Here is a 25554-nt window from a genome sequence, read left to right as displayed (position 1 = left end):
CAAGTCCATCTCCAAAGACCTGAATGTTCCTGTGTCTACCATGCGCAGTGTCATCAAGAAGTTTAATGCCCATGGCACTGTGGCTAACCTCCCCAGATGTGGACGGAAAAGAAAAATTGACAAGAGATTTCAACGCAAGATTGTGCAGATGTTGGATAAAGAACCTCGACTAACATCCAAACAAGTTAAAGCTGCCCTGCAGTCCGAGGGTACAACAGTGTCAACCCGTACTATCCGTCGGCGTCTGAATTAAAAGGGACTGTATGGTAGGAGACCCAGGAAGATCCCACTTCTTACCCCGAGGCATAAAAAAGCCAGGCTGGAGTTTGCCAAAACTTACCTGAAGAAGCCTAAAACGTTTTGGAAGAATATTCTCTGGTCAGATGAGACAAAAGTAGAGCTTTTTGGGCAAAGGCATCAACATAGAGTTTACAAGAGAAAAAAAGAGGCATTCAAAGAAAAGAACACGGTCCCTACAGTCAAACATGGCAGACGTTCCCTGATGTTTTGGGGTTGCTTTGCTGCCTCTGGCTCTGGACTGCTTGACCATGTGCATGGCATTATGAAGTCTGAAGACTACCAACAAATTTTGCAGAATAATGTAGGGCCCAGTGTGAGAAAGCTGGGTCTCCCTCAGAGGTCATGGGTCTTCCAGCAGGACAATGACCCAAAACACACTTCAAAAAGCACTAGAAAATGGTTTGAGCGAAAGCACTGGAGACTTCTAAGGTGGCCAGCAATGAGTCCAGACCTGAATCCCATAGAACACCTGTGGAGAGATCTAAAAATGGCAGTTTGGAGAAGGCACCCTTTAAATATCAGGGACCTGGAGCAGTTTGCCAAAGAAGAATGGTCTAAAATTCCAGAAGAGCATTGTAAGAAACTCAGTGATTGTTACCGAAGCGGTTGGTCGCAGTTATTTTGGCTAAAGGTTGTGCAACCAAGTATTAGGCTGAGGGTGCCAATACTTTTGTCTGGCCCATTTTTGGAGTTTTGTGTGAAATGATCAATGTTTTGCTTTTTGCTTCATTATCTTTTGTGTTTTTTCATTTAAGACAAATTAAATGAAGATAATAATACCAAAGAATTTGTATTTGCAATCATTTTCAGGAGGAAACTGAGTATTATCTGACAGAATTGCAGGGGTGTCAATACTTTTGGCCACAACTGTTTGTGCTCACCTTTGTTTGCATTTTCAACTTTTATTTAAAGAGGACCTGTCACTTGCCATAAATACTTTTGTTTGTTTGTTTCTTGATCTAAAAGCTGCTGTTCTCCTGAATCCGGCATTGCTTTCATTTGTTATTTGTTCTTGCAGCTCTCTGTTCTTGAGTATATGACCCTTGTTCATAAATTTAGTTTTGTTAGCCAAGGGAGCGTGGTCGTCAACTTTTCACTATGACTTAACAAAACTAGATTTATATAGAAGGAGGAATGGGCCAATCTGAGAAATGGAGAGGTACTGGGACAAAATAAAACGTCACATTCAGGAGAGCAGTGGAATTTGAATCAAATAAATTAGTTACACATTAATGGCAAGTGCACATGGTCAAACCTCCTTCACAACAGTGTCTCTCCAAAGTTTCCCTTTGCTATGTCATCAGAATGGGCTTCGGCATCTAGATGTACATTTAGGATGTGAGAATAAGGCATGGATGGGGTAAAAACGTTTATTAAAGGGAACCTGTCACACCCCCCCCCCCCCCCAGGCGTTTTTAACTAAAAGAGCCACCTTGTGCAGCAGTAATGCTGCATTCTGACAAGGTGGTTCTTTTAGTTATTGGTGCTGTAACTGCAGAAATAATCCCTTTTGTAATTTGTCCCAAATACCTTTCTTCAGTCCTGGAGGCAGGCCTTTCCCCCCTGCTTCAGTCGCCACACAGCCGTCACTCAAGTCTTCTTGGCGCCGCCTCCTCACCGCTGTTTTGAAATGAGCCGGCGCCTACACTCAGGCACAGTGAGCGCTGCCCGTCCTCTGTCCTCATATGCAGTCTAGCTGACTGCGCCTGTGCGGCCGCCCTGCCTGTGAATCCCAGCCCCGCAGTGTCTTCTGATTTATTCTCACTGTGGGGCTGGGATTCACAGGCAGGGCGGCCACACAGGCGCAGTCAGCTAGACTGCATATGAGGACAGACGGGCAGCGCTCACTGCGCCTGCCCAAGGCAGGAGAAAAGCTATTCTTGATAAAAACATTAAAATGCAAGGGGACGCGTTGCCTGGCATATCCCAGCAGTGGTGACTTCTAGCGAATATACTCGTTACTCGAGATTTCCCGAGCACGCTCGGGTGTCCTCCGAGTATTTTTTAGTGCTCGGAGATTTAGTTTTCCTTACCTCAGCTGAATGATTTACATCTGTTAGCCAGCTTGATTACATGTGGGGATTCCCTAGCAACCAGGCAACCCCCACATGTACTTATGTTGGCTAACAGATGTAAATCATTCAGCTGCGGTGATGAAAACGAAATTTCCGAGCACTAAAAAATACTCGGAGGACACCTGAGCGTGCTCGAGAAATCTCGAGTATATTCGCACATCACTAGTGACTTCACTATTGAAGGTATTTATACCCGTACTACTGTATATTTGTTAACACCAACCTCACTGGGCACTATTTCATTATAAAAGGGAATCTGTCAGCAGATTTTTGCTATGTAAGCTGAAGACAGCATGCTATAGGTGTTAAACCACTGACTTCAGCAATGCATCTTATCAATCTCTGTGGTGTTTTTGCTTACAATGATTTGGGCACCAATAGCTTATCATTGCTGTGACTAGGTGGTCATGTGATCCCTGGTCCAACACGCCCCCTCCTGTGATAGGTAGCTTGCTGTCTATGGACATTGTATATACAGAGCCTGGTGTGGGCGGGGTTCGCTTTTTCAGTTCTACTTCATGCTAAATCTAGAAACTCAGATTGTTTCAGAATGGCAGCACCCAGTAATCTAAGTGATACATTGTTGGATTCAGCTTCTCTTTGCCTACATCAGGCTGCTCTCAGATGAGGTAGCAAAAATCTACTGACAGTCATTTTAAGACTGGCAAGCCTGTATTAGAGTCTGAGGGGTATTTTTTTTACACTGTATTATTTTTCCATTCTATATGCTATACTATTATGTAATCAGTGTACATACCATTATAATAATTATAGGGGATAACTCGGGAGACTCTTTGCGTGGAACAAGACAACTACAGGACACAGTTTTATGAGTGGTAAAATCTATATTATCACACGGTGATTCAAACAGGTGCAGAGAGAAACTCAAGTCCACAACACTTGGTGCAAATATCAAATGCAACTCAGCAGTCTATAGGAAACTTCAGAGGAAAATGCAATCACGCAGAAAGTCTATGAAGCACAATTATTCTTGAGGATACTTGACACGAATAAGTCCTTGCTTAGTCCAAAACACAGATAGATATGCTTATAAGGCAGTTCAAATAATATCTTAGCTCAACCAGGGAGGTCTGGGTAATAGTCTCAGGTTCTTGCAGAGCAGAAACAGCTTACATGTCCAGCAAATGCAGATGGAAGCAAACACGAGCAGCAGATGAAGGAGGATTACTGGAACTGGTGTATGCAGCAAGAACTCAGAGCAGAGTAGCAGGATAACCCCACAGGTTCACAGGAGCAGGTATATAGCCAGGGAGTCACCAGAGGTCAGAACATGGATGCAAGGCAGAATACTCTAGCACAGACTGAAGGCTGGGGTGGAGTTTTATTGCAGGAAGACACAGTGCACATAAGACCAAAGACGCCATCTTGGAAAAGGGCAGTAATGCACAAAAAGGTAATAAAAAAACCATGTCCATTACAGTGAGGGACTTACTGTTGTATTTTAACCCCTTAATACCATATGACGTACTATCCCGTCGAGGCGGGGTGGGCCTTAATTCCCACCGACGGGATAGTACGTCATATGCAATCGGCCGCGCTCACGGGGGAGCGCGGCCGGGTGTCAGCTGACTATTGCAGCTGACATCCGGCACTATGTGCCAGGAGCGGTCCTGGCACATTAACCCCCGGCACACTGCGATCAAACATGATCGCAGTGTTCCGGCGGTATAGGGAAGCATCGCGCAGGGAGGGGGCTCTCTGCGTGCTTCCCTGAGACCCTCGGAGCAACGCGATGTGATTGCAAATCCGAATCCAAAATGGCCGCGGGGCTGCATCCGGGTCCTGCAGGGAGGTGGCTTACCAAGCGCCTGTGCAGGCGCTGGTAAGCCAGGAGCGCTGTAAGTCTGACAGAGTGCTGTGCAAACTGTCAGATCAGCGATCTGTGATGTCCAATCACCCCCCCCCCCCCCCCCCCAGGACAAAGTAAAAAAGTTAAAAAAAAAAAATGTCCGAACAAAAAGTGGAATAACACACAATCAAAAAGACAGATATAAATAACCATGGTACCGCTGAAAACGTCATCTTGTCCCGCAAAAAACGAGCCGCCATACAGCATCATCAGCAAAAAAATTAAAAAGTTATAGTTTTCAGAATAAAGCGACGCCAAAATAATTATTTTTTCTATAAAATAGTTTTTATCGTATACAAGCGCCAAAACATAAAAAAAGATCTAAATGAGGTATCGCTGTAATCATACTGACCCGAAGAATAAAACTGCTTTATCAATTTTACCAAAGGTGGAATGGTATAAACGCCCCCCCCAAAAGAAATTCATGAATAGCTGGTTTTTGGTTATTCTGCCTCTCAAAAATCAGAATACAAAGCGATCAAAAAATGTCACGTTCCCGAAAATGTTACCAATAAAAACGTCAACTCGTCCCGCAAAAAACAAGACCTCGCATGACTCTGTGGACCAAAATATGGAAAAAGTATAGGTCTCAAAATGTGGAGACACAAAAACTTTTTTGCTATAAAAAGTGTCTTTTAGTGTGTAACAGCTGCCAATCATAAAAATCCGCTATAAAAAATGCTATAAAAGTAAATCAAACCCCCCTTCATCACCCCCTTAGTTATAAATAAATAATAAAATTAAAAAAATGTATTTATTTCCATTTTCCCATTAGAATTAGGGTTAGGGCTAGGGTTAGGGCTAGGGTTGGGGCTAGGTTTGGAGCTAAAGTTAGGGTTTGGGTTGGGGATAAAGTTAGGGTTAGGGTTGGGGCTAAAGTTAGGGTTACAGTTGGGGCTAAAGTTAGGGTTTGGATTACGTTTACAGTTGGTATTAGGGTTGGGATTAGAGTTAAGTGTGTTTCAGGGTTAGGGGTGTCGTTAGGGTTACCATTGGGATTAGGGTTAGGAGTGTATTTGGATTAGGGTTTTAGTTAGAATTGGGAAGTTTCCACTGTTGAGGCACATCAGGGGCTCTCCAAACGCGACATGGCATCCGATCTCTATTCCAGCCAATTCTGCATTGAAAAAGTAAAACCGTGCTCCTTCCCTTCCGAGCTCTCCCATGCGCCCAAACAGGGGTTTACCCCAATATATGGGGTATCGGCGTACTTGGGACAAATTGGACAACAACTTTTGGGGTCCAAGTTCTCTTGTTACCCTTGAGAAAATAAAAATTTGGGAGGCTAAAAAATCATTTTTGTGGGAAAAAAAAGATTTTTTATTTTCATGGCTCTGCTGTAAACTGTAGTGAAACACTTGGGGGTTCAAAGTTCTCACAACACATCTAGATAAGTTCCTTGGGAGCGCTAGTTTCCAATATGGGGTCACTTATGGGGGTTTCTACTGTTTGGGTACATCAGGGGCTCTGCAAATGCAACGTGATGCCTGCAGATCAATCCATCTAAGTCTGCATTCCAAATGGCGCTCCTTCCCTTCCGAGCTCTGCCATGCGCCCAAACAGTGGTTCCCCCCCACATATGGGGTATCGGCGTACTCAGGACAAATTGGACAACAACTTTTGGGGTCCAATTTATCCTGTTACCCTTGGGAAAATACAAAACTGGGGGCTAAAAAATCTATTTTGTGAAGAAAAACAAAGAATTTTTATTTTCACGGCTCTGCGTTGTAAACTGTAGTGAAACACTTGGGGGTACAAAGCTCTCAAAACACATCTAGATAAGTTCCTTAGGGGGTTTACTTTCCAAAATGGTGTCACTTTTAATGTTTAGGCACATCAGGGGCTTTCCAAACGCGACATGGTGTCCCATCTCAATTCTAGTCAATTTTGCATTGAAAAGTCAAACGGCGCTCCTTCCCTTCCGAGCTCTGCCATGCGGCCAAACAGTCATTTACCCCCACATATCAGGTATCAGCGTACTCAGGACAAATTGCACAACAACTTTTGGGGTCCAATTTCTTCTCTTACCCTTGGGAAAATAGAAAATTGGGGGCGAAAAATCATTTTTGTGAAAAAATATGATTTTTTATTTTTACGGCTCTGCATTATAAACTTCTGTGAAGCACTTGTTGGGTCAAAGTGCCCACCAAACATCTAGATAAGTTCCTTAAGGGGTCTACTTTCCAAAATGGTATCATTTGTGGGGGGTTTCAATGTTTAGGCACATCAGGGGCTCTCCAAACGCAACATGGTGTCCCATCTCAATTCCAGTCAATTTTGCATTGAAAAGTCAAATGGCGCTCCTTCCCTTCCGAGCTCTGCCATGCGCCCAAACAGTGGTTCCCCCCCACATATAGGGTATCAGCGTACTCAAGACAAATTGTACAACAACTTTTGGGGTCCATTTTCTCCTGTTACCCTTGGTAAAATAAAACAAATTGGAGCTGAAAGAAATTTTGTGTGAAAAAAAGTTAAATGTTCATTTTTATTTAAACATTCCAAAAATTCCTGTGAAACACCTGAAGGGTTAATAAACTTCTTGAATGTGGTTTTGAGCACCTTGAGGGGTGCAGTTTTTAGAATGGTGTCACACTTGGGTATTTGCTATCATATAGACCCCTCAAAATGACTTCAAATTAGATGTGGTCCCTAAAAAAAAAAATGGTGTTGTAAAAATGAGAAATTGCTGGTCAACTTTTAACCCTTATAACTCCCTGACAAAAAAAATTTTGGTTCCAAAATTGTGCTGATGTAAAGTAGACATGTTTGAAATGTTACCTATTAAGTATTTTGTGTGACATATCTCTGTGATTTAAGGGCATAAAAATTCAAATTTGGAAAATTGCGACATTTTCAAAATTTCCGCCAAATTTCTGTTTTTTTCACCAATAAACGCAAGTTATATCGAAGAAATGTTACCAGTATCATGAAGTACAATATGTCACGAGAAAACAATGTCAGAATCGCCAAGATCCGTTGAAGCGTTCCAGAGTTATAACCCCATAAAGGGACAGTGGTCAGAATTGTAAAAATCGGCCCGGTCATTAACGTGCAAACCACTCTAGGCTTAAGGGGTTAATTATTATATGAAAAATAGTTGTTTTTTTTCTAATAAACTTTCATATACGGGATACTATTTCATAGTTCTTGTCTTTCTTTGAGACTTTACCCACATCTCAATGTGTTGTGTATTATGAGGATTCATATCCCAAGGACATTATTAATGATTGAACCTTTATTTTGTGCAGCCAGACTGATTCATGCTGCCTGTGGTTTGGGCAGCAACAGTGCAAGATTCCTTTTCAAATCACCAGGCATAAAATCTTATTTCACTTCCATCAACATAGTTTGTACACACAGTTGATGTGTGGTCACATTTGGCAAGAGTTCAAGAGTTGTAAAAAGCAATGTCTCTGAGTGACGCTCTCCTAGAGCGGTGTATGTTTTATTAGGTAGATGGCCTGTTCCTTGTTAAAGTTAAGCATATTTGTGATATCTCTAAGCTGTCACTCCAGTAACCCATAAATGGAGCTGTAGACAAATAGGAACAGTCACACATGGGAGTAGTGACCCTCATAAACAGGGGGCATTCACAGTAGTGTGACCCCGAGTGATCGGACAATTATCATCTACCCTGTGGATAAGTTAAAGGTTGTTAATGGAAAATGCCCTTTGACTATATTGTCATATGTATCACTTTCCTGATTTACTGGAGTCTTTTGTAATCAGTGTCCTGTTCCAATAATCCTCTTCCTTTTTTAAACCACCTCTGAAGTCACATGTTCAAATTGCAAAGATCCTCACACTCGTGACACTTCGGTCTCCAGTTATCTATTGAGTCATAATATTTTCTTAATTTGGTATTATTCAGAACCATAAAAATTGACAATTCATTATGATGTGATGGAATTTTAAGTTTGTTCTTTAACTTTGCCATAGAGATCAGTGAGCATGTGCAATAATCAACTCTGTTCTGCTCGTGTCTGATGCTGCTGACAAAAGCCCCATCCAAGTAAATGGTACTGAGCTGCAGAACCAGACAAAGCTGCATGGACCAAGTGGTGCTGTGTCAGTTACTACAGGAGAGGCTGAACAAGTGAGCAAAGTGACCCCCTTTCTGCGGTTATCCTAGGGTCCTTGCCCATCAGTTTTTGACCCTTATGCCATCAATATTGTATGGCCAAAGCCCCTTTCAATAATGATTAACTGAATAGGTTTAGGTTTCAAAACAGAATTACATTTTTATTAATGTATTAATATATACAATAAATATGAGTATGTGCTGTCACATCTCATACTGTGTGATATACATTGTTTACTGTCATAATTATGTATTTTTTTAAATAAAGTTTTCTTTATTTTAAAGGCTGAAGAAATGCATCCTGGGTACTCCAAATACAACTTTGTGTATCTGGCAAAGGTAGGAGGAAGGTGTTGCCTGATGCATGCTGATATTTTACGGTTCCCATGGGCACATGCTGTGCCTTCGTATTGTATATGGTTTCATATGAATGGACTCCAGTAAGAATCTATATCTTTGCATGTTTTATACCTTATAGCAGCAATGACCTTTAAGGCAAACGTCTAGGGACTTAAATGTCTTAAAGGGAAGCTGTCACCCCCCAACCCCCGGGCATTTTTAACTAAAAGAGCCACTTTGTGCAGCACTAATGCTGCATTCTGTCAAGGTGGCTCTTTTAGTTGGGGTCCCTTCCTACGCTAAAATATTAGTTTTTTTAATTAGTCCCTCATACCTGTAGTTTGTCAGGGGGGCATGTCTTTTCCCCCCTGACACAAACGCCTCCCAGCCATCACTCAATGCTCCGCGTGCCAGGCGCCGCCTCCACTTCCTCCATTAACGTCCCCGTCCTAAGGTCCCTATTAGAAACATGTAACAGGCACCGCTTTTCCGAGAATACAAAATTATAAATTTATAAAAATACACCATGGGAGTACTAATCAAAATATGAAAGCAACATGTATTATATAAGACATCATATTATATATATTTTTGCATGTCTCCTATACACACATATGAATTATTCCTGCTCTTTTTCCCTTTGGTAGCTCAGACAGCTGACAAATGGAGGAAATAATTCAGCAGTACTGAGCATTGTAAATGTGCCTCCAGCACTGGGATAAGCTTGCTAGAATCTAGGTTTTACTGCCTCTCACGCTGCTCCCCAATCCCTGTCCCTTCTCCTTAGGGTATAATAGGAGCTATAATTTAATACCTCACTATCTTGTATTTAAAAAAAGCATAACGATCCGGCACTACAATAATATATTTATATACCCACATGCTGTGCCATACACCTACAATGCAATAACATAGAAAAGAGAGAAGAAAGGTGTAAATAGGCACCAGACATCCAAAATAATAAAGTAATAAAGAAAAATAAACTAGAGATAATCATGCACAAAAAGAGCTTTTATTGATACACAGATTGTGAGCCCTCGAGGGTCCTCTCTCCTACTGTACCAGTCATGACTTGTATTGTTTAAGATTATTGTACTTGTCTTTATTATGTACACCCCTCCTCACATGTAAAGTGCCATGGAATAAATGGCGCTATAATAATAAATAATAATACACAAATGTGCTAGTATAGATACATAAAAACATTTAAAAACAAGAAAAACTGACAAAAGTGAGCGTATCTTAGCCCCTTACACAAGGTATTGTTGTCATGTCACGGTAAACCAGGTTAGAACATACCACTCACATCTACAGTAAAGAAAGCAAACGGTTACTGTACTTCAATGGAGCAAATTATAACCAGCGCACTGGATATGTACCTGCACATATAGACATGGTACTGTAGAATTGTTTCCGAAGGTGGCTAATATGGCTAGAGCAGAAGCTTTAACCCAAGGTGGAGGCATATATTTGGAGGGTAATTGAAATCAACATAGGTAATCTCCCCTTTTAAATACTAATATATATAAAGAGAAATCGTTTGCAGTAACAGGCCCAAAATATTGGAATAAGTATCCATACAGACCACCAGTAGTACCTGTAGAGCAGCGTAACGTGGACCCTATGCGTTACATCACATCCATGTGGCTTCCTCAGGGGTAAAGTGCTAGTGCTATTGTGCAGGAAGATAGATAGATAGATAGATAGATAGATAGATAGATAGATAGATAGATAGATAGATAGATAGATAGATTTTTTTTATTTATCCATTAAAAAGTTCCAGATTTCTTTTTTTTTTTTTCAAATTCCCTAGCTACAGCCGGGCTTGATTGATGCCACATCTGTTTTCAATCAAGAAATCACTTAAATAGGACCTGCCTGACAAAGTAGAGTAGACCAAAAGATACTCAAAATCTAAACATCATGCCGATATCCAAAGAAATTGCAGAACAAATGAGAAACAAAATAATTGAGATTTATCTGTCTGTAAAAGTTTATAAAGCCATTTCTAAAGCTTTGGGTCTTCAGTGAACCACAGTGAGAGCCACTATCCACAAATGGGAAAACATGGAACAGTAGCTGACCAACCAAAATTACAGCAGAGAGAACAGCAATGACTCATCGAAGAGGTTACAAAAGACCCCACAACGGCATCTACAAAACTGCAGGCCTTACTTGCCTCAGTTAAGGTCACGGTTCATGACACCACCAAAAATGGCCTGCATGGCATAGTTCCGAGACGGAAACCACTGCTGAGAAATAAGATGTTACACACAGTGTAGGGAAGACTAAGTGCAACACACAGTCACCCTGTCTGCCCTAAACGTCTCTATATAGGTTGTGCACCTATCGTCGAGAAGGAACCTAATCCCTGCCTGACCCTGGCCTACTTAGGGAATGATGAGGTGTGCCCTAGTCGATCCCCATTACCACTAAAGATAGCTGGAATAAACGAACAAGGGGAACACTTATCTTGAGTAGACTTAGAGATGTAACACAGACATGCTCCAGCAACACCAAAGAGGAAGATATCCGACTGCTATAGTTCCAAGCCTCAACAGGAGGAAATAGAAATATTACCTGCAACTCCCAGCAGCAGGCTGGGAGTCTCTAAACACCCAAGTCCAAGTGTGTCAATTAGAGCCGGAGAAAAGGTTGCCTCTGGGTCAAAGAGTCAGAAGGATTGAGATGATGTCTGCAAAGCCAAACGCAAAGACCTTCTGCAGCTAGATGCAGTGTGGCTGTCTGCAGCCTCTGACACACCAATGACCTAAGAACATAAAAGCTTGCCTCATTTTTGCCAGATAACATCTAAATGATACCCAAGACTTTTGGGAGAATACTATGTGGACTGATGAGACAAAAGTTGAACTTTTTGGAAGGTGTATGTCCAATTACATCCCACGTAGAAGTAGCACAACATTTTAGAAAAGGAACATCATACCAGCAGTAAAATATGGTGGTGGTAGTGTGATGGTCTGGGGCTGTTTTGCTTCTTCAGGACCTGGAAGACTTGCTGTGGTACATAGAACCATGAATTCTGCAGTATGCCAAAAAATCCTAAAGGGGAATGTCCGGTCATCTGCCGTGACCTCAAGATGAAGCGCACTTGGATTGTGCAGCTGGACAATGATCCAAAACAGACCAGCAAGTCTACCTCTGAATGGTTTAAGAAAAATAAATATAAGACTTTGGAGTGGCCAAGTCAAAGTCCTGACCTCAGTTCGATTGAGATGATGTGGCATAACCTTAAAAAGACGATGCATGCTCAGAATTACTCCAATGTGGCTGAATTACAACAAAGATTAGTGGGCCAAAATTCCTTCACAGCCTCGTAAAAGTGCACATCAGGGCATATACTACATTTTGAGATCGATAATTGAAATACTTGTCAAGCACATATTCTTTATGGTGTGTCTCCTTTCCAAATTGATCATAGAACATACAAAATGCCTTCTAAAAATTATCCTTGAGATTTCTAGCTCTTCTTGCATTGAGCAGCGGTCTGGTTGGCACGATATGTTTCAGCTTTGGCTTCGATGATAAAATAAACCAATTATTATGCAGTATATTATAGATGTCACCCCACTGGTTGTTATAGTTGGTCACCAAACGAACAATAAAGTCTTTATTCCTTGAGTTTGGTTTCAGTAATTCTGATCTGTCATGACCCTTTCCTCGACCAAGGGCATTGTAAACAACCTAACAACCTTCTTAGGACATCCACTAGCTTTAGGACTTTGGATCATCTGCATGTAAGAGAAAATCAGAAGCATTACTGCAATTACACTTTGTTCTGATCAGTTGACTAAATGGGATTCCCCTCTTTAAATGCATCAGATGGAAGCTGCTGTAATGCAGCCAACTATTTGTGATGGTTGTTTTGCTATGTAAACTAGAACAAATGCCATGGTTCTCCAAGGAGAGTTGTACATCTTAAAAACTCAAGGTGGTAGTTGAAATATGTGAAGTAATGTGTATATTACTACATGCATTAGAGTTCAAAACTAAAATGAATTCAGTGCATAGCTCCACCGAAACCGTCCCCAACATGAGGACATCATTAATGTATCTATACCACTTGTAGACTTATCTTTGATTAAGATCTGATGGGTAGACGTGTGCTCGCACCCACCAGCCCAAAAAGTTGTCGTAGGAGAGGGCACAATGCGCCCCTATCGCAGTACCTGAAACCTGTCAATAAAAAGTACGATCAAATACAAAATAAAGTGTGTCTGAGTACAAAGGATATCCGTTCAAGAAGAAAAGAACCATGTCAAGGGTCAGCACAGGCTGAATCCTGCAAAAAACGTGACACCACCTGTAATCCAAAGTCATGTGGTATACTCATATAGAGGGCCTCCACGTCCAAGGAGACCAGAAGGGAGATTACTGTGTCTACTTCTATCCAGATTAAGATTTTGGATGTCATGAACCATAACTTTAAAGAAAGTCTGAATGGCAGGTGAAATGCTAAAAGAATGTGTTGTTTGAGATGGAAGGCGTGAATTAAACCTTCTCCTACCTGCGTATTCTTAATTTTCTTTTAACAGGTCCAATAGGTCACGTAATGTCTGTTCATCCAACGGCAGATCATAAACAATAGAAGGTTGTTGGTAGAGAAGTTTAAATGTCCAAGTTCCTTCAAAATAAACACAGATCTTTTACAAAAGTAAACTTGGCTAGAGTCTGCATTGGTGAAAAAGTAAGCCTTTTTTCGTGGACTAACCTTTCATCATTGGATAATTCATAATCAGACAAATTAATTATCTGTAACTCCATTGGATGATCTGCCGCTGAATTTAAACTACCGTTTGTTCTTTCTCTTCAGGCGAGATTGAAGTGGTGAGAGGGTCCTGTATCTGGTCCTTCTGCTGTTTCTTCCACCTACCCCTCTGAATGCTTGTATCCGTGGAGAAAAAAATCACTAGAAGTAGCTTTTCCATCATTGATGTTGTTATCCGTCCTAGCTGTGGCAAAGCGTATCTGTCTTCGATTCTGTCTCTAAGAACTTTCCTTTTTTTACCGGCAATAATTAATTTCCTTTTCATATAATTCAAGGTAATGAATATATAGGCTGGCATAGATCAAGGATGTTTACTTTCTTTACTGTAGGTGTGAGTGGTATGTTCTTACCTGGTATATCATGACATGACAACAATAACTTATTGTAAGGGGCTAAGTTTCTCTCACTTTTGTCAGTTTTCTTGTTTTTACAAGTTTTTATATGTGTATAAAAGCTCTTTTTGTGCATGATTCTCTCTAGTTTATCTTTGCTCATTACTTTATTATTTTGTATGTCTGGTGCCTGCTATACATGTTTTGCCTCCTTTTTCTATACTATCTTGTATTGAGCGATAGATTTGAGCTGTTCGTTTCAGAGGCGATGGCGAGGGGAATGGAATAAGGGGCTCATAAGTGGAGGAGGCATTTTTATCATATAAAATATACTGCAACGTTTTTTATATTAGATATCTTGATTTATTCAAAGTTTGCTGGAAGTGCAGTTCCTATTTAACTTTATTTTACCCTATACTATTTGGCTAGTATTACTAAACTGTTCTGCCTTTTTTCTTTTTTTATCTTAAATGCCAGTGCTACAAGGACCTAGGACAGAAAGTTCTTGCACTTAAATACTATGATGAAGCATCAGCCATGCCATCAGTTACTAAAGAGGTGAGGAATGGAAGTGACACAATATTAAGACAGTACCATTGCCATTTCGTGGATTGATTAATTGAATTTTTGACCTACTCTAAATCCTTATGAAATAGTTTTGTTTTATTAGTCTGATCCTTTGAAACTGAACTTTATACAGCAAATCTATTCATCCATATACATGCTACACTTTTAGTAGGATCAGCAAGAGTTATGTAATGCATAGCCGCACTGAGGGCTTGTTGTGGAATAATGCTTTACCATTTACATCAAAATACAGAGTTCCAACTGCAAAGTTTGTTACATGGCAGTGAACTCTTATGGCCATATATAGTTTCTTTTAGAACTCTAAGCATCCAAGCTTTAGTACAGAAGACCCTCTCTTGTTTCAACATTACAATATTGCTGTGCACGAAGCAAAGTTATTAAAGGGAATATGTTAGCAATTGTTTGCTGAGAGCAACATGATATAGGGTCTAAGACCCTGATTGTAGCAACATCATTTACTTGGCTGCTTGCCGTCATTCTGATATATCTGCTGCAGATCTAGTGGTGCTGTGAAGGCTGAGCCCTATGTAATAACCCCACTCACACCACTGATTGGCAGCTTTATGTGTACACTGACAGCTGCTAATTAGTGGGGGGGGGGGGGTACACAGAGCAGTTGACTAGGAGGCGGGTGACACATAGTCCTATAAAGATAATCCCTCTGCTGATAAAACTGATTTTTTTTTAATTTAAAATAAAAAAAAACAAACATCCCATTAAGTGACACATCACTGGAATCAGGATCTCAGCCCCTATGTCACTCTGCTCTCATATTAGATGGCAAAAACGTAATGACAGATTCCCTTTTAAAGAGATAAAAATTAGATTTAATTACCAGAAAAGAACCAACACCATGTAATACAGTAAATGGCCAAAAGTATGTCTGTAATATGGAATGACTTCAGATACGGAGAATATGAGGACTAGAACCTTGGTATCATTAGTTCCCATTATCTACCAGAATTTTAGTCTTGTATAAAGCGAGTAGGAGAAGAAATTCAACAACACAAAGAAAGGAGTCAGTCTGTGCCTATGATCTGTCTCACTGTATGGCTTTCCTGTAGCCACATGGGTTCTTGTCGTCATACTCTTTCTGAGTTTAACCCCTTTCTTGCTAGGGCTATGTTCTGTTTTTGTTTTTTCGTTTTGTTTTTCCCCTTCTTCCAAGAGCCATAACTTTATTTTTCTGTCCACTTAACCGTATTCGAGCTTGCGTTTTGCAGGAAGAGTTGTACTTTTAAATGATACCATTCATTTTATCAAGTGATGCACAGAAAAGCGGGAAAAAAAATCCAAGTGTGTTGAAATTTCAAGAAGCGTGCCAGTCTACAATTGTTTTTTGGTTTTTTTTTTATCATGTTCACTGTACGGTAAAACTGACCTGTCAGTATGATTCTCCTGATCAGTACAAGTACGCAGATATGAAACATGTATAGTTTGTTTTTTTAATTTAAAAGGGTATTCTCTATCCCAATATGTAGTAGGTGTAATAATAATAATATTAGTAAATTCCTACAATTACAAATGTAGTATAGTTTTTCTGATTCGCTATGTCTCTTTCCTCATGTGCAGGCATTGCAGGATCTTACGTATCCATGGTTATGTCTACTGATAAAGTGACAGCTTGTTAGCTAGTTGCTGGTGGTCATAACAATAGGGACCTAAGGTCTTGCAATGCCTGCGCATGAGGAAAGAGACATAACGAATCAGAAAAACTGTACTACATTTCTAACTTAAGATCTATGCTAATATTATTATTACACTTACTACATATTGGGATAGGATCTTGTAGATGGGAATACCCCTTGAATTGGGGAAAAAGAAAACAGAAATTTGTATTAAAAAATTTGCCTTCGTCGCCATTTTCTGAGAACTGTATTTTTTCGGGATGTTGGGCTGTGTGAGGGCTTCTCTTTTGTGCCCCGAACTGACATTTTTTACCTATACCATTTTTGGGTAGATACGATATTTTGATAACCGCTTATGTTGTTTTGCGGTGGCCAAAAAGAAAAAGGCAATGCTAGAGTTTCTATTTTTTTTTTCTCATTACACCATTTACCGATCAGATTTATTTTGATAGATCAGACTTTTACAAAAGTAGCAATAGATGCCTAGTCAAAGACTTTATTAGCATAGGAAATGTGGACAATATAAATGCTTTTTTTACACTTTGTTTTCCCTCAATAACGTTATACAGGGCTGGTTAGGCAGAGAATTTGCTCATACATAGGTGAATTCTGCTGGGTTGGAGGGCAGTGGGGGACCTGACAAGTTCCCTTTAAGGAATGTGATTCTGCAATGGGTTTTGATTTCAGATAGCTAGTCATCATCACAGCGTGCGATACAGTTAACTTCAGTTCTACGGGAGATATTATCACTACAGAACAAGCTACCTCATGCCTCAAAGTCCAACCCTGCCTCAGCACTGATTAGCGGCTAGCTGTAAATATACAGGTGCTTCTCACAAAGTTAGAATATCATCAAAAAGTTAATTTATTTCAGCTCTTCAATACAGAAAGTGAATCTGATATTATATAATGAGTCATTATAATATACTAGATGGTGGCCCGATTCTAACGCATCGGGTATTCTAGAATATGTATGTATGCTTGTATATAGCAGTCACATAGTATATAGCACAGGCCACGTAGTATATAGGAGCCATGTAGTATATAGCAGACAAATACTATGTGGCCTGTGCTATATACTATGTGGCTGCTATATACATACATACATACATATTCTAGAATACCCGGTACAGGCCACGCAGTATATAACAGTGGCCACGCAGTATATAACACAGCCCACGTACTATATAACACAGCCCACGCAGTATATAGCAGCCACGCAGTATATAACACAGGCGACGTAGTATATAACACTGGCCACGTAATATATAGCACAGGCCATGCAGTATATAGCAGCCATGCAGTATATAGCAGCCCCGCAGTATATAACACTGGCCACGTAATATATAGCACAGCCCTCGCAGTACATAGCAGCCACGCAGTATATAACACTGGCCACGTATTATATAGCACAGCCCACGCAGTACATAGCAGCCACGCAGTATATAGCACAGCCCCCACAGTATATAACACTGGCCACGTAATATATAACACAGCCCACGCAGTATATAGCAGCCAGGCAGTATATAACATAGCCACGTTAGTATATAGCACAGAGATGTATATAACAGAGCCCACACAGTATGTAACACAGCCCACGTAGGATATAGCAATGTGGGCACTATAGGCGTGGTTAAAAAAGACTTAAAATAAAAAATAAACATATACTCACCTTCCGAAGGCCCCTTGAAGTCCTGGCCCTGCGTGCGGTGCACGCGTCAGCTTCCGGTCCCAGGGTTGGTATGAGCGCAGGACCTGCGATGACATCGTGGTCACATGACTGTGACGTCATGGAAGGTCCTTCTCGCATAGCATCCTTGGCACCGGAACCTGCCGCTTGCACTGCCGAGGACAGCGGGCGACGTCAGAGGGTGAGAATAACCTTTTTTTATATATTATTCTTATTTGTAACATTAGATCTTTTTACTATTGATGCTGCATATGCAGCATCAAGAGTAAAAAGTTGGTCACACAGCGTTAATAGCTGCGTAACCGGACTGCGTTACACCGCACTCCAGTAACGCTGGCATTAACCCTGTGTGAGGGATGACTGGAGGGGAGTATGGAGCGGGCACTGACTGCGGGGAGGAAAGAGCAGCCATTTTGCCGCCGGACTGTGCCCGTCGTTGATTGGTCGTGGCAATGGTCGTGGGCGTTTTGCCACGACCAATCCTCGACTTGGATTCCATGACAGACAGAGGCCGCAACCAATGAATATCCGTGACAGACAGACAGAAGGACAGACGGAAGTGACCCTTAGACAATTATATAGTAGATATGAGTCATTACAAACAGAATGATCTGTTTCAAGTGTTTATTTGTGTTAATGTTGATGATTGTGGCTTACTGCCAATGTAAACACAAAATTTATTATCTCAGTAAATTAGAATACTTTATAACGCCAACTTAAAAAAATAATTTTAATATCCGAAGTGTTGGCCTACTGAAATGTATGTTCAGTAAATGCACTCAATACTTGGCCGGGGCTCCTTTTCCATCAATTACTGCATCAATGCAGCGTGGCATGGAGGCGATCAGCCCGTGGCACTGCTGAAGTGTTATGGAAGCCCAGGTTGCTTTGATAGGAGCCTTCAGCTCATCTGTATTGTTGGGTCTGGTGTCTCTTATCTTCCTCTTGACAATACACCAAACATTCTCTATGGGGTTAAGGTCAGGCGAGTTTGCTGGCCAATCAAGCACAGTCATACTGGTGTTTTTAAACCAGGTATTGGTACTTTTGGTAGTGTGGACAGGTGCCAAGTCCTGCTGGAGAATGAAATTTCCATCTCCAAAAAGCTTGTCCTCGGAGGGAAGCATGAAGTGCTCTAAAATTTCCAGGTAGACGGCTGAGCTGAATTTGGTCTTGATAAAAGACAGTTGACCTACACCAGCAGATGACATGGCTCCCCAAACCATCACTGATTGTGGAAACTTCACACTAGACCTCCTTGGCTCAGCTAAGTGGCTTCTGGCGTTGTCTATTGGTCATGAGTGGCTTGACACAAGAAATGCAACATTTGTAACCCATGTCCTGGATACGCTGTGTGTGGTGGCTCTTGAAGCAATGACTCCAGCAGCAGTCCACTCCTTGTGAATCTCCCCCAAATTTTCGAAAGGCCTTTTCTTAACAATCCTTTCAAGGCTGCGGTTATCCCGGTTGCTTGTGCATAATTTCAACCACACATTTTCACTCCACTCAACTTTCCATTAATATGTTGGATACAGCACTCTGTGAACAGCCAGCTTCTTTAGCAACGACCTTTTGTGGCTTACCCTCCTTGTGGAGTGTCAGTGACTGCCTTCTGGACATCTGTCAAGTTAGCAGTCTTCCCCATGATTGTGGTGCTTACTGAAACAGACTAGGGGACCTTTTTAAACGCTTAGGAAGCCTTTGCAGGTGTTTTTTGTTAATTATTCTAATTTACTGAGATAATGACTTCTGGGTTTTCATTGGCTGTAAGCCAGAATCATCATCATTAACAGAAATAAACACTTGAAATAGATCACTCTTTTTGTAATGACTCTATATAATGTATGTTTACCTTTTTATATTGAAGAACTGAAATAAATTAACTTTTTGATGATATTCTAATTTTGTGAGAAGCACCTGTATATAGTACATAGAAGGCTGCTAAAGGTAGTGTGGGCGAGGTTAAACAGGGCTTAGCAGTCCAAGCTATGCTAAATCAGCAAAGAAACTGTAATTCTGTCATAATTGCTCCACCCAGTAAACGAAGTAATACATTGATAGAATCAGGGTCTCTGTACCTACAATAGTATTAGCATCATAGAATGTTAGAGTTGGAAGGGACCTCCTGTGTCATCTGGTCCAACCCCCTGCTCAACGCAGGATTCACTAAATCCTAGACAGATGTCTGTCCAGCCTCTGTTTGAAGACTTCCATTGAAGGAGAACTCACCACCTCTCGTGGCAGCATGTTCCACTCCTTGATCACCCTAACTGTCAAAAAGTTTTTTCTAATATCTAATCTGTGTCTCCTACCATTCAGTTTCATCCCATTGCTTCTAGTCTTTCCTTGTGCAAATGAGAATAAAGATGATCCTTCTACAATGTGACAGCCCTTGAGATATTTGTAGACAGCTATTAAGTGTCCTATCAGTCTTTTTTTTTGCAAGCTAAACATTCATAAATCCTGTAAACGTTCCTCATAGGACATGGTTTTCAGACCAGTCACCATTCTGGTCGCTCTTCCCTGAAATTGCTCGAGTTTGTTGATGTCTTTTTTAAAATATGGTGCGCAAAACTGGATACAGTATTCCAAATGCGGTCTGACCATAGAGGAGTAGAGGGCAATAATGACTTTACGTGATCTAGACTGTATGCTTCTGTTAATACATCCCAGAACTGTATTTGCCCTTTTTGCTGCTGCATCACACTGTTGACTCATGTTCAGTCTGTGATCTATTAGTATACCCAAGTCTTTTTCACATGTGCTGTTGCTTAGCCCTATTCCTCACATTCTGTATATGCTTTTTTCATTTTTATTGCCCAGATGTAGTACTTTGCATTTTTCCCTGTTAAAAATCATTCTATTAGTTGCTGCCCACTGCTCCAATTTATTTATATCTTTTTGAATCCTTTCTCTCTCTTCTCTAGTATTAGCTATCCCTCCTAGCTTTGTGTCATCAGCAAATTTAATCCAGTTACCCTCAATTCCTTCATCTATATCATTGATAAAGATGTTGAACAATACAGGGCCCAGGACAGAGCTGCCCTGTGTTACCCAACTTGAGACATTCTTCCAACTGGATGTGCAGCCATTTACGACCACTCTTTGGGTCCGATCACTAAGCCAGTTATGAATCCACCGAACAGTTGCCTTGTCCATTCCATACTTAGTCATTTTTTCAATAAGGATTGTGTGAGATACTTTGTCAAATACTTGATGTCAAGATATACTATGTATACACCATGTCCCTGATCCACCCAGTAAGTGATTCTGTCATAGAAGGAAATTAAGTTAGTCTGACATGACTTATTAGTTACAAACCCATGCTGACTCTGATTAATCACTTCATTCTTATCCAGGTACTTGCATACATGTTGTTTAATAATTTGTTCAAAGATCTTTCCTGGTATAGACATCAGACTCACCAGCCTATAGTTACCCGGGTCCACCTTCTTCCCCTTTTTGAAGATAGGAACAACATTTGCTCTTCTCCAGTCTTCTGGGGCTTCTCCTGTTCTCCAAGAATTTTCAAAGATTATGGAGAGTGGTTCAAAAATGTATTCTGCTATCTCCTTCAGTACTCTGGGGTGTAATTCATCTGGACCCGGAGACTTGAATTCATTTATGTTAGCTAAGTGTTTCCTCACTATCTTTCTGTTTATAGATATCCTGGATTCTTCTATTCCCTTAATAGGACAGTGAAAATCAGTTGATGTTAGATTTTCTTTCTGAGAGAAAACAGATGCAAAATAGTAATTTAAAAGTTCGGCCTTCTCAACATCATTTCTTACCATTTCATCATTTTCATCCTGTAAAAATCCTATAGCATCTTTGACTTTTCTTTTACTTTTGGCATATCCCCAAAATCCTTTTTTATTGATTTTGACGTCTCTTGCAAGCTTTAATTCATTGTCAGCTTTAGTTAATCTGATCCGTGCCCTGCAGGTTCTGCAGACAGCATTATATTCTTCTTTAGATATGCCTCCCTCTTTCCATTTGATAAAAATCTCTTTCTTCCTTTTTAGCATGTGTTTAAGATCTGTGTTCATCCATCCTGGTTTCCTTAAATGCTTCCTATTCCCTCTTTTTGGAATTGTTAACGATTGTGCTTTGAGAATCTTATTTTTCAAAATTTCCCATCCTTCCTGGACATTTTTGTCCTTAAGGATATCCAGCCATTGGATCCCTCCTTTTCTCTTTCTGAGTCCCTTAAAATCTGCCTTTCTGAAATCTAACCTTGACATCTGAGTCTTCAAGACGTCTGAGTCTTCTTCCTCTAGTTATACAAAACTGTAAAATGGCATGGTCGCTACCTCCTAGGGTCCCAGACACTCTTACCTCCTCAACCATTTCTTCCCTGTTTATAAGGATTAGATCCAAGGTAGCAGATGCCCTTGTTTTCTCTCCTACGTTTTGGAAGATAAAATTGTCAGCAAGAGAGGATAAGAATAAGTTGCTGTCAGATTTCATACCTTAAATCTTTAATCCCTGTTGTTCCAGTGTCTCATCCCTGGTACTCTTAAAATGTTTTGTTTAGATGATTGCAGTGGTCATGCAAAGTATAACCTACTTGCAGTCAATCACTGACTATTCTATACTGTAGCTATAATTCCCTCTAATTGTCTTGAAAATCTATCAGCATACTACAGGATTGTTTGCTGTGGAGCAGATGCTTCAAGTTTTGTTGTTGACTGGGATGCCAAGGGCCCCAGTAACCAACTCCAGGGCCCCACGTTTCAGCTAAATACAAATGTGACATTATCCTCAATCACAAATTTACATAACAATGACCTTAGTAGATTGGTATAAGATGCCACCTTTGTACATAATGATTCAAATATATGGTGCCAAGTACTGATTACATAAGAGGGTGGTGGCCCACTCTTGCACATAGGTCCACTGGAGAATTCTCCTGTGGGCCAGTCCAAGTCTGGTTGTAAACCATCCTGTCTTAAAAGACATATAAGAGATGTACATTTCCTGTGGATGGTTCCTTCATTTTCAGTATGATTGTAATGATTCCATTATTAAATTATATTGGAAAACTACTGCTGTATATAAACTACCTAATATAAAAGTATAGGATCACTAGGCATTAACCGATTTGCTTTTCTTTGAACTGAAATTGAATTTCTCATCCAATCAGAATTGAAATGTTCAAGATTAGTATATTGACACTTTCATCAATGCAGATTTGTCTTCATTTTAGGATATTGATGCCCAGAAAGATTTGGAAGCCTTGACTATGTCTCTGAGGCAGTGAGATGAACAGATTCCAAAGAACCATTTAACACTTTTGGATACAATGGACCCCTAATATATCATGCAAATAATGATTTTTTTAAATGTATTGTCAAAAATCACTGTTTAACTTTTGATTATAATTTAGACTACCATGACCTGTTTTACTGATTTGGTGATTACATTATAGTCATTACCTAGTAGGTCACTTGTCAGTGTAATCCTAATAGTCAATTATGCTTTAAAATACGACGTAGAACATTTTAAATTAAACAAAATATGTTTGCACAGGTGGACATAGCATTTGACGTTTTATTTTTGAAAAGGTGAAGCTGAGATTGTTTTACGACCAATTGAAATGAAGAATTCTGCATGAGTAGGTATTACATCCAAAATTATGCTATTTAAGGGAAGTTGTCGTCCGAAAATGACCTACTGTTTAAATCAGGTTTTTGTGTTTTTTTTAAACATTTTTAGCAATATTTTTTTTACATTCAAAGATCTGTCAAAGATATAAAAAAGTTGAACTCTTGCAATTTTCACTTTAGCTACAGGGGTTCTTTTAGACTCAACTTCCTATTGTTTTAGGAAATAATACATGCACATATCTACATTGGTTGGTTCCTTAAGGTACCGTCACTCAGCGACGCTGCGGCGATATAGACAACGAGCCGACCTAAACTAGATCACTGGAGCGTCGCTGTTTAGGTCGCTGTAGAGACGTCAAACACAGCAACTCCAGAACGATGCAGGAGCAGTGACGTAACGGCGACTCACTTCTCGTTCTCGCTGGTTGTTAGCTCCATTACATCCATTGTTAGTGTCGTTGCTTTTGATGTCAAACATGACGATAAACGCCGACCTGGCGACGAAATAAAGTTCTGGACTTCTAGCTCCGACCAGCGATGGCACAGCGGGATCCAGATCGCTGCTGCGTGTCAAACACAACGAGATCGCTATCCAGGACGCTGCAACATCACGGATTGTTGTCGTTCTCTTTGCAAAGTTGCTGAGTGTGACGGTACCTTTAGGGTATGTGCACACGTTCAGGATTTCTTGCAGAAATTTCCTGAAGAAAACCGGAAATTTTCTGCAAGAAATCCGCATTTTTTTTTTTTGCGTTTTTTTTCCGTTTTTTTTGCGTTTTTTTAACATTCTGCAAGCGTAATTAGCTTGCAGAATGCTAAAGTTTTCCAAGCGATCTGTAGCATCGCTTGGAAAACTGACTGACAAGTTGGTCACACTTGTCAAACATAGCGTTTGACAAGTGTGACCAACTTGTTACTATAGATGCTGCTTTTGCAGCATCTATAGTAAAAGATAGAACGTTTAAAAATAATAAAAAAAATAAAAAAATGCTTATACTCACCCGCAGACATCAGATCTCCTCACCGGCGTCCATTCCTATAGCTGATGTGTGCGCGCAGGGCCTTCCATGACGTCACGGTCACGTGAGCGGTCTCGACCAATCACAGGACAGTGACGTCATTCGGCAAGGTCCTTCTCCGCACACCAGCTACAGGAACCAGCCAGCGTGCAGCACAGAGGCGGGAACACTGCGCTGGACATCGAGGGTGAGTATAGGACTGTTTTTTATTTTATTTCTTATTTTTTGACCACTTATATGGTGCCCAGTGCGTGGAGGAGAGTTTCCTCTCCTCCACCCTGGGTACCAACCGCACATAATCTGCTTACTTCCCGCATCGTGGGCACAGCCCCGTGCGGGAAGTAAGCAGATCAATGGACCCCTAGGTGTGCGGAATCCCCGCAATTCCGCATTTTTAATGAACATGTTGCTTTTTTTTCCGCTATGCGATTTTTTCGCGGAAAAAATCGCAACATTTGCACAAAAAATGCGGAATACCCTGTAAATAATAGGAGGCATATGTTAGCGTTTTTTTCGCGTTTTTATCACGTTTTTATAGCGAAAAAACGCGAAAAAAACGCTAAAAATCCTGAACGTGTGCACATGGCCTTACCCTACCTTTTGTATTGAAGTGTCTAATGAGCTGTGAAAAGCTAATTGTGAAGGGAGAGCTATTGTGATTGGTGGATCCTGTGTTATCAGCTGTGCATAGGGGCATTGCTTGTCATTGTAATCTTGTCTCTGATAACATGGGGCTTTGCCATAAAAGTAAAGAAAATGACTCCAAAAAAGCTGTAGTATCAAGTGTGAAAATTGCAAGATTACTAATTTCGCTTTTTCTTTTATAATAAAGCTCATAATATGGGAAAAAAAGCATAACTTCACTTTTTTAAGCACAATTTAACTAAAAGAAAATTGAATTAAAATTCAATTTTCTGCTGATAGTTTCCCTTTACGTCTGTATATACTGATATATTTTATGAGGGTATAAGGAATGTACTGAATAAGCAATACTAAGGAGCATAATAAAAGTATTTTATGTTAAATAAATATTTTGTTTTTCTTAATGAGCCATTTATAAGTCACTATTTCTGTGTGAAATATGCAGGCTTCGTTTCATGAAAGCAAATGAAGATTGAAGATAGAGAAGGCAGACCTACTACGTTACACTCAAAAGTACCAGCAGTTTATCCCTCCTACGCAACTCCTAGGGGTTTTCCAAATATGGAGCCCAAACCATTCCTGTAATGTAAAATAA

The 25554-nt window shown here is 40.4% G+C and overlaps 1 protein-coding gene across 1 annotated transcript in view; it reads left to right on the top strand.

Moving 5' to 3' along the window:
• Positions 1-25339, top strand: part of LOC143804635 (regulator of microtubule dynamics protein 2-like) — a 161323-nt gene extending 135984 nt beyond the window's left edge. Inside the window, exons 9-11 of the mRNA XM_077282913.1 lie at positions 8612-8665; positions 14261-14341; positions 22899-25339. Coding sequence (XP_077139028.1) covers positions 8612-8665; positions 14261-14341; positions 22899-22952 — 189 coding nt within the window. The 3' untranslated portion in view covers positions 22953-25339. The remainder of the gene's footprint in view (positions 1-8611; positions 8666-14260; positions 14342-22898) is intronic.
• The last annotated feature ends 215 nt before the right edge of the window (positions 25340-25554 follow it).

Source organism: Ranitomeya variabilis, chromosome 2 (genome assembly GCF_051348905.1).
Source record: "Ranitomeya variabilis isolate aRanVar5 chromosome 2, aRanVar5.hap1, whole genome shotgun sequence".
NCBI lineage: Eukaryota > Metazoa > Chordata > Amphibia > Anura > Dendrobatidae > Ranitomeya > Ranitomeya variabilis.
The sequence above is the reverse complement of the archived record's forward strand: the minus strand, read 5'-3'. Positions and strand labels throughout refer to the sequence as shown.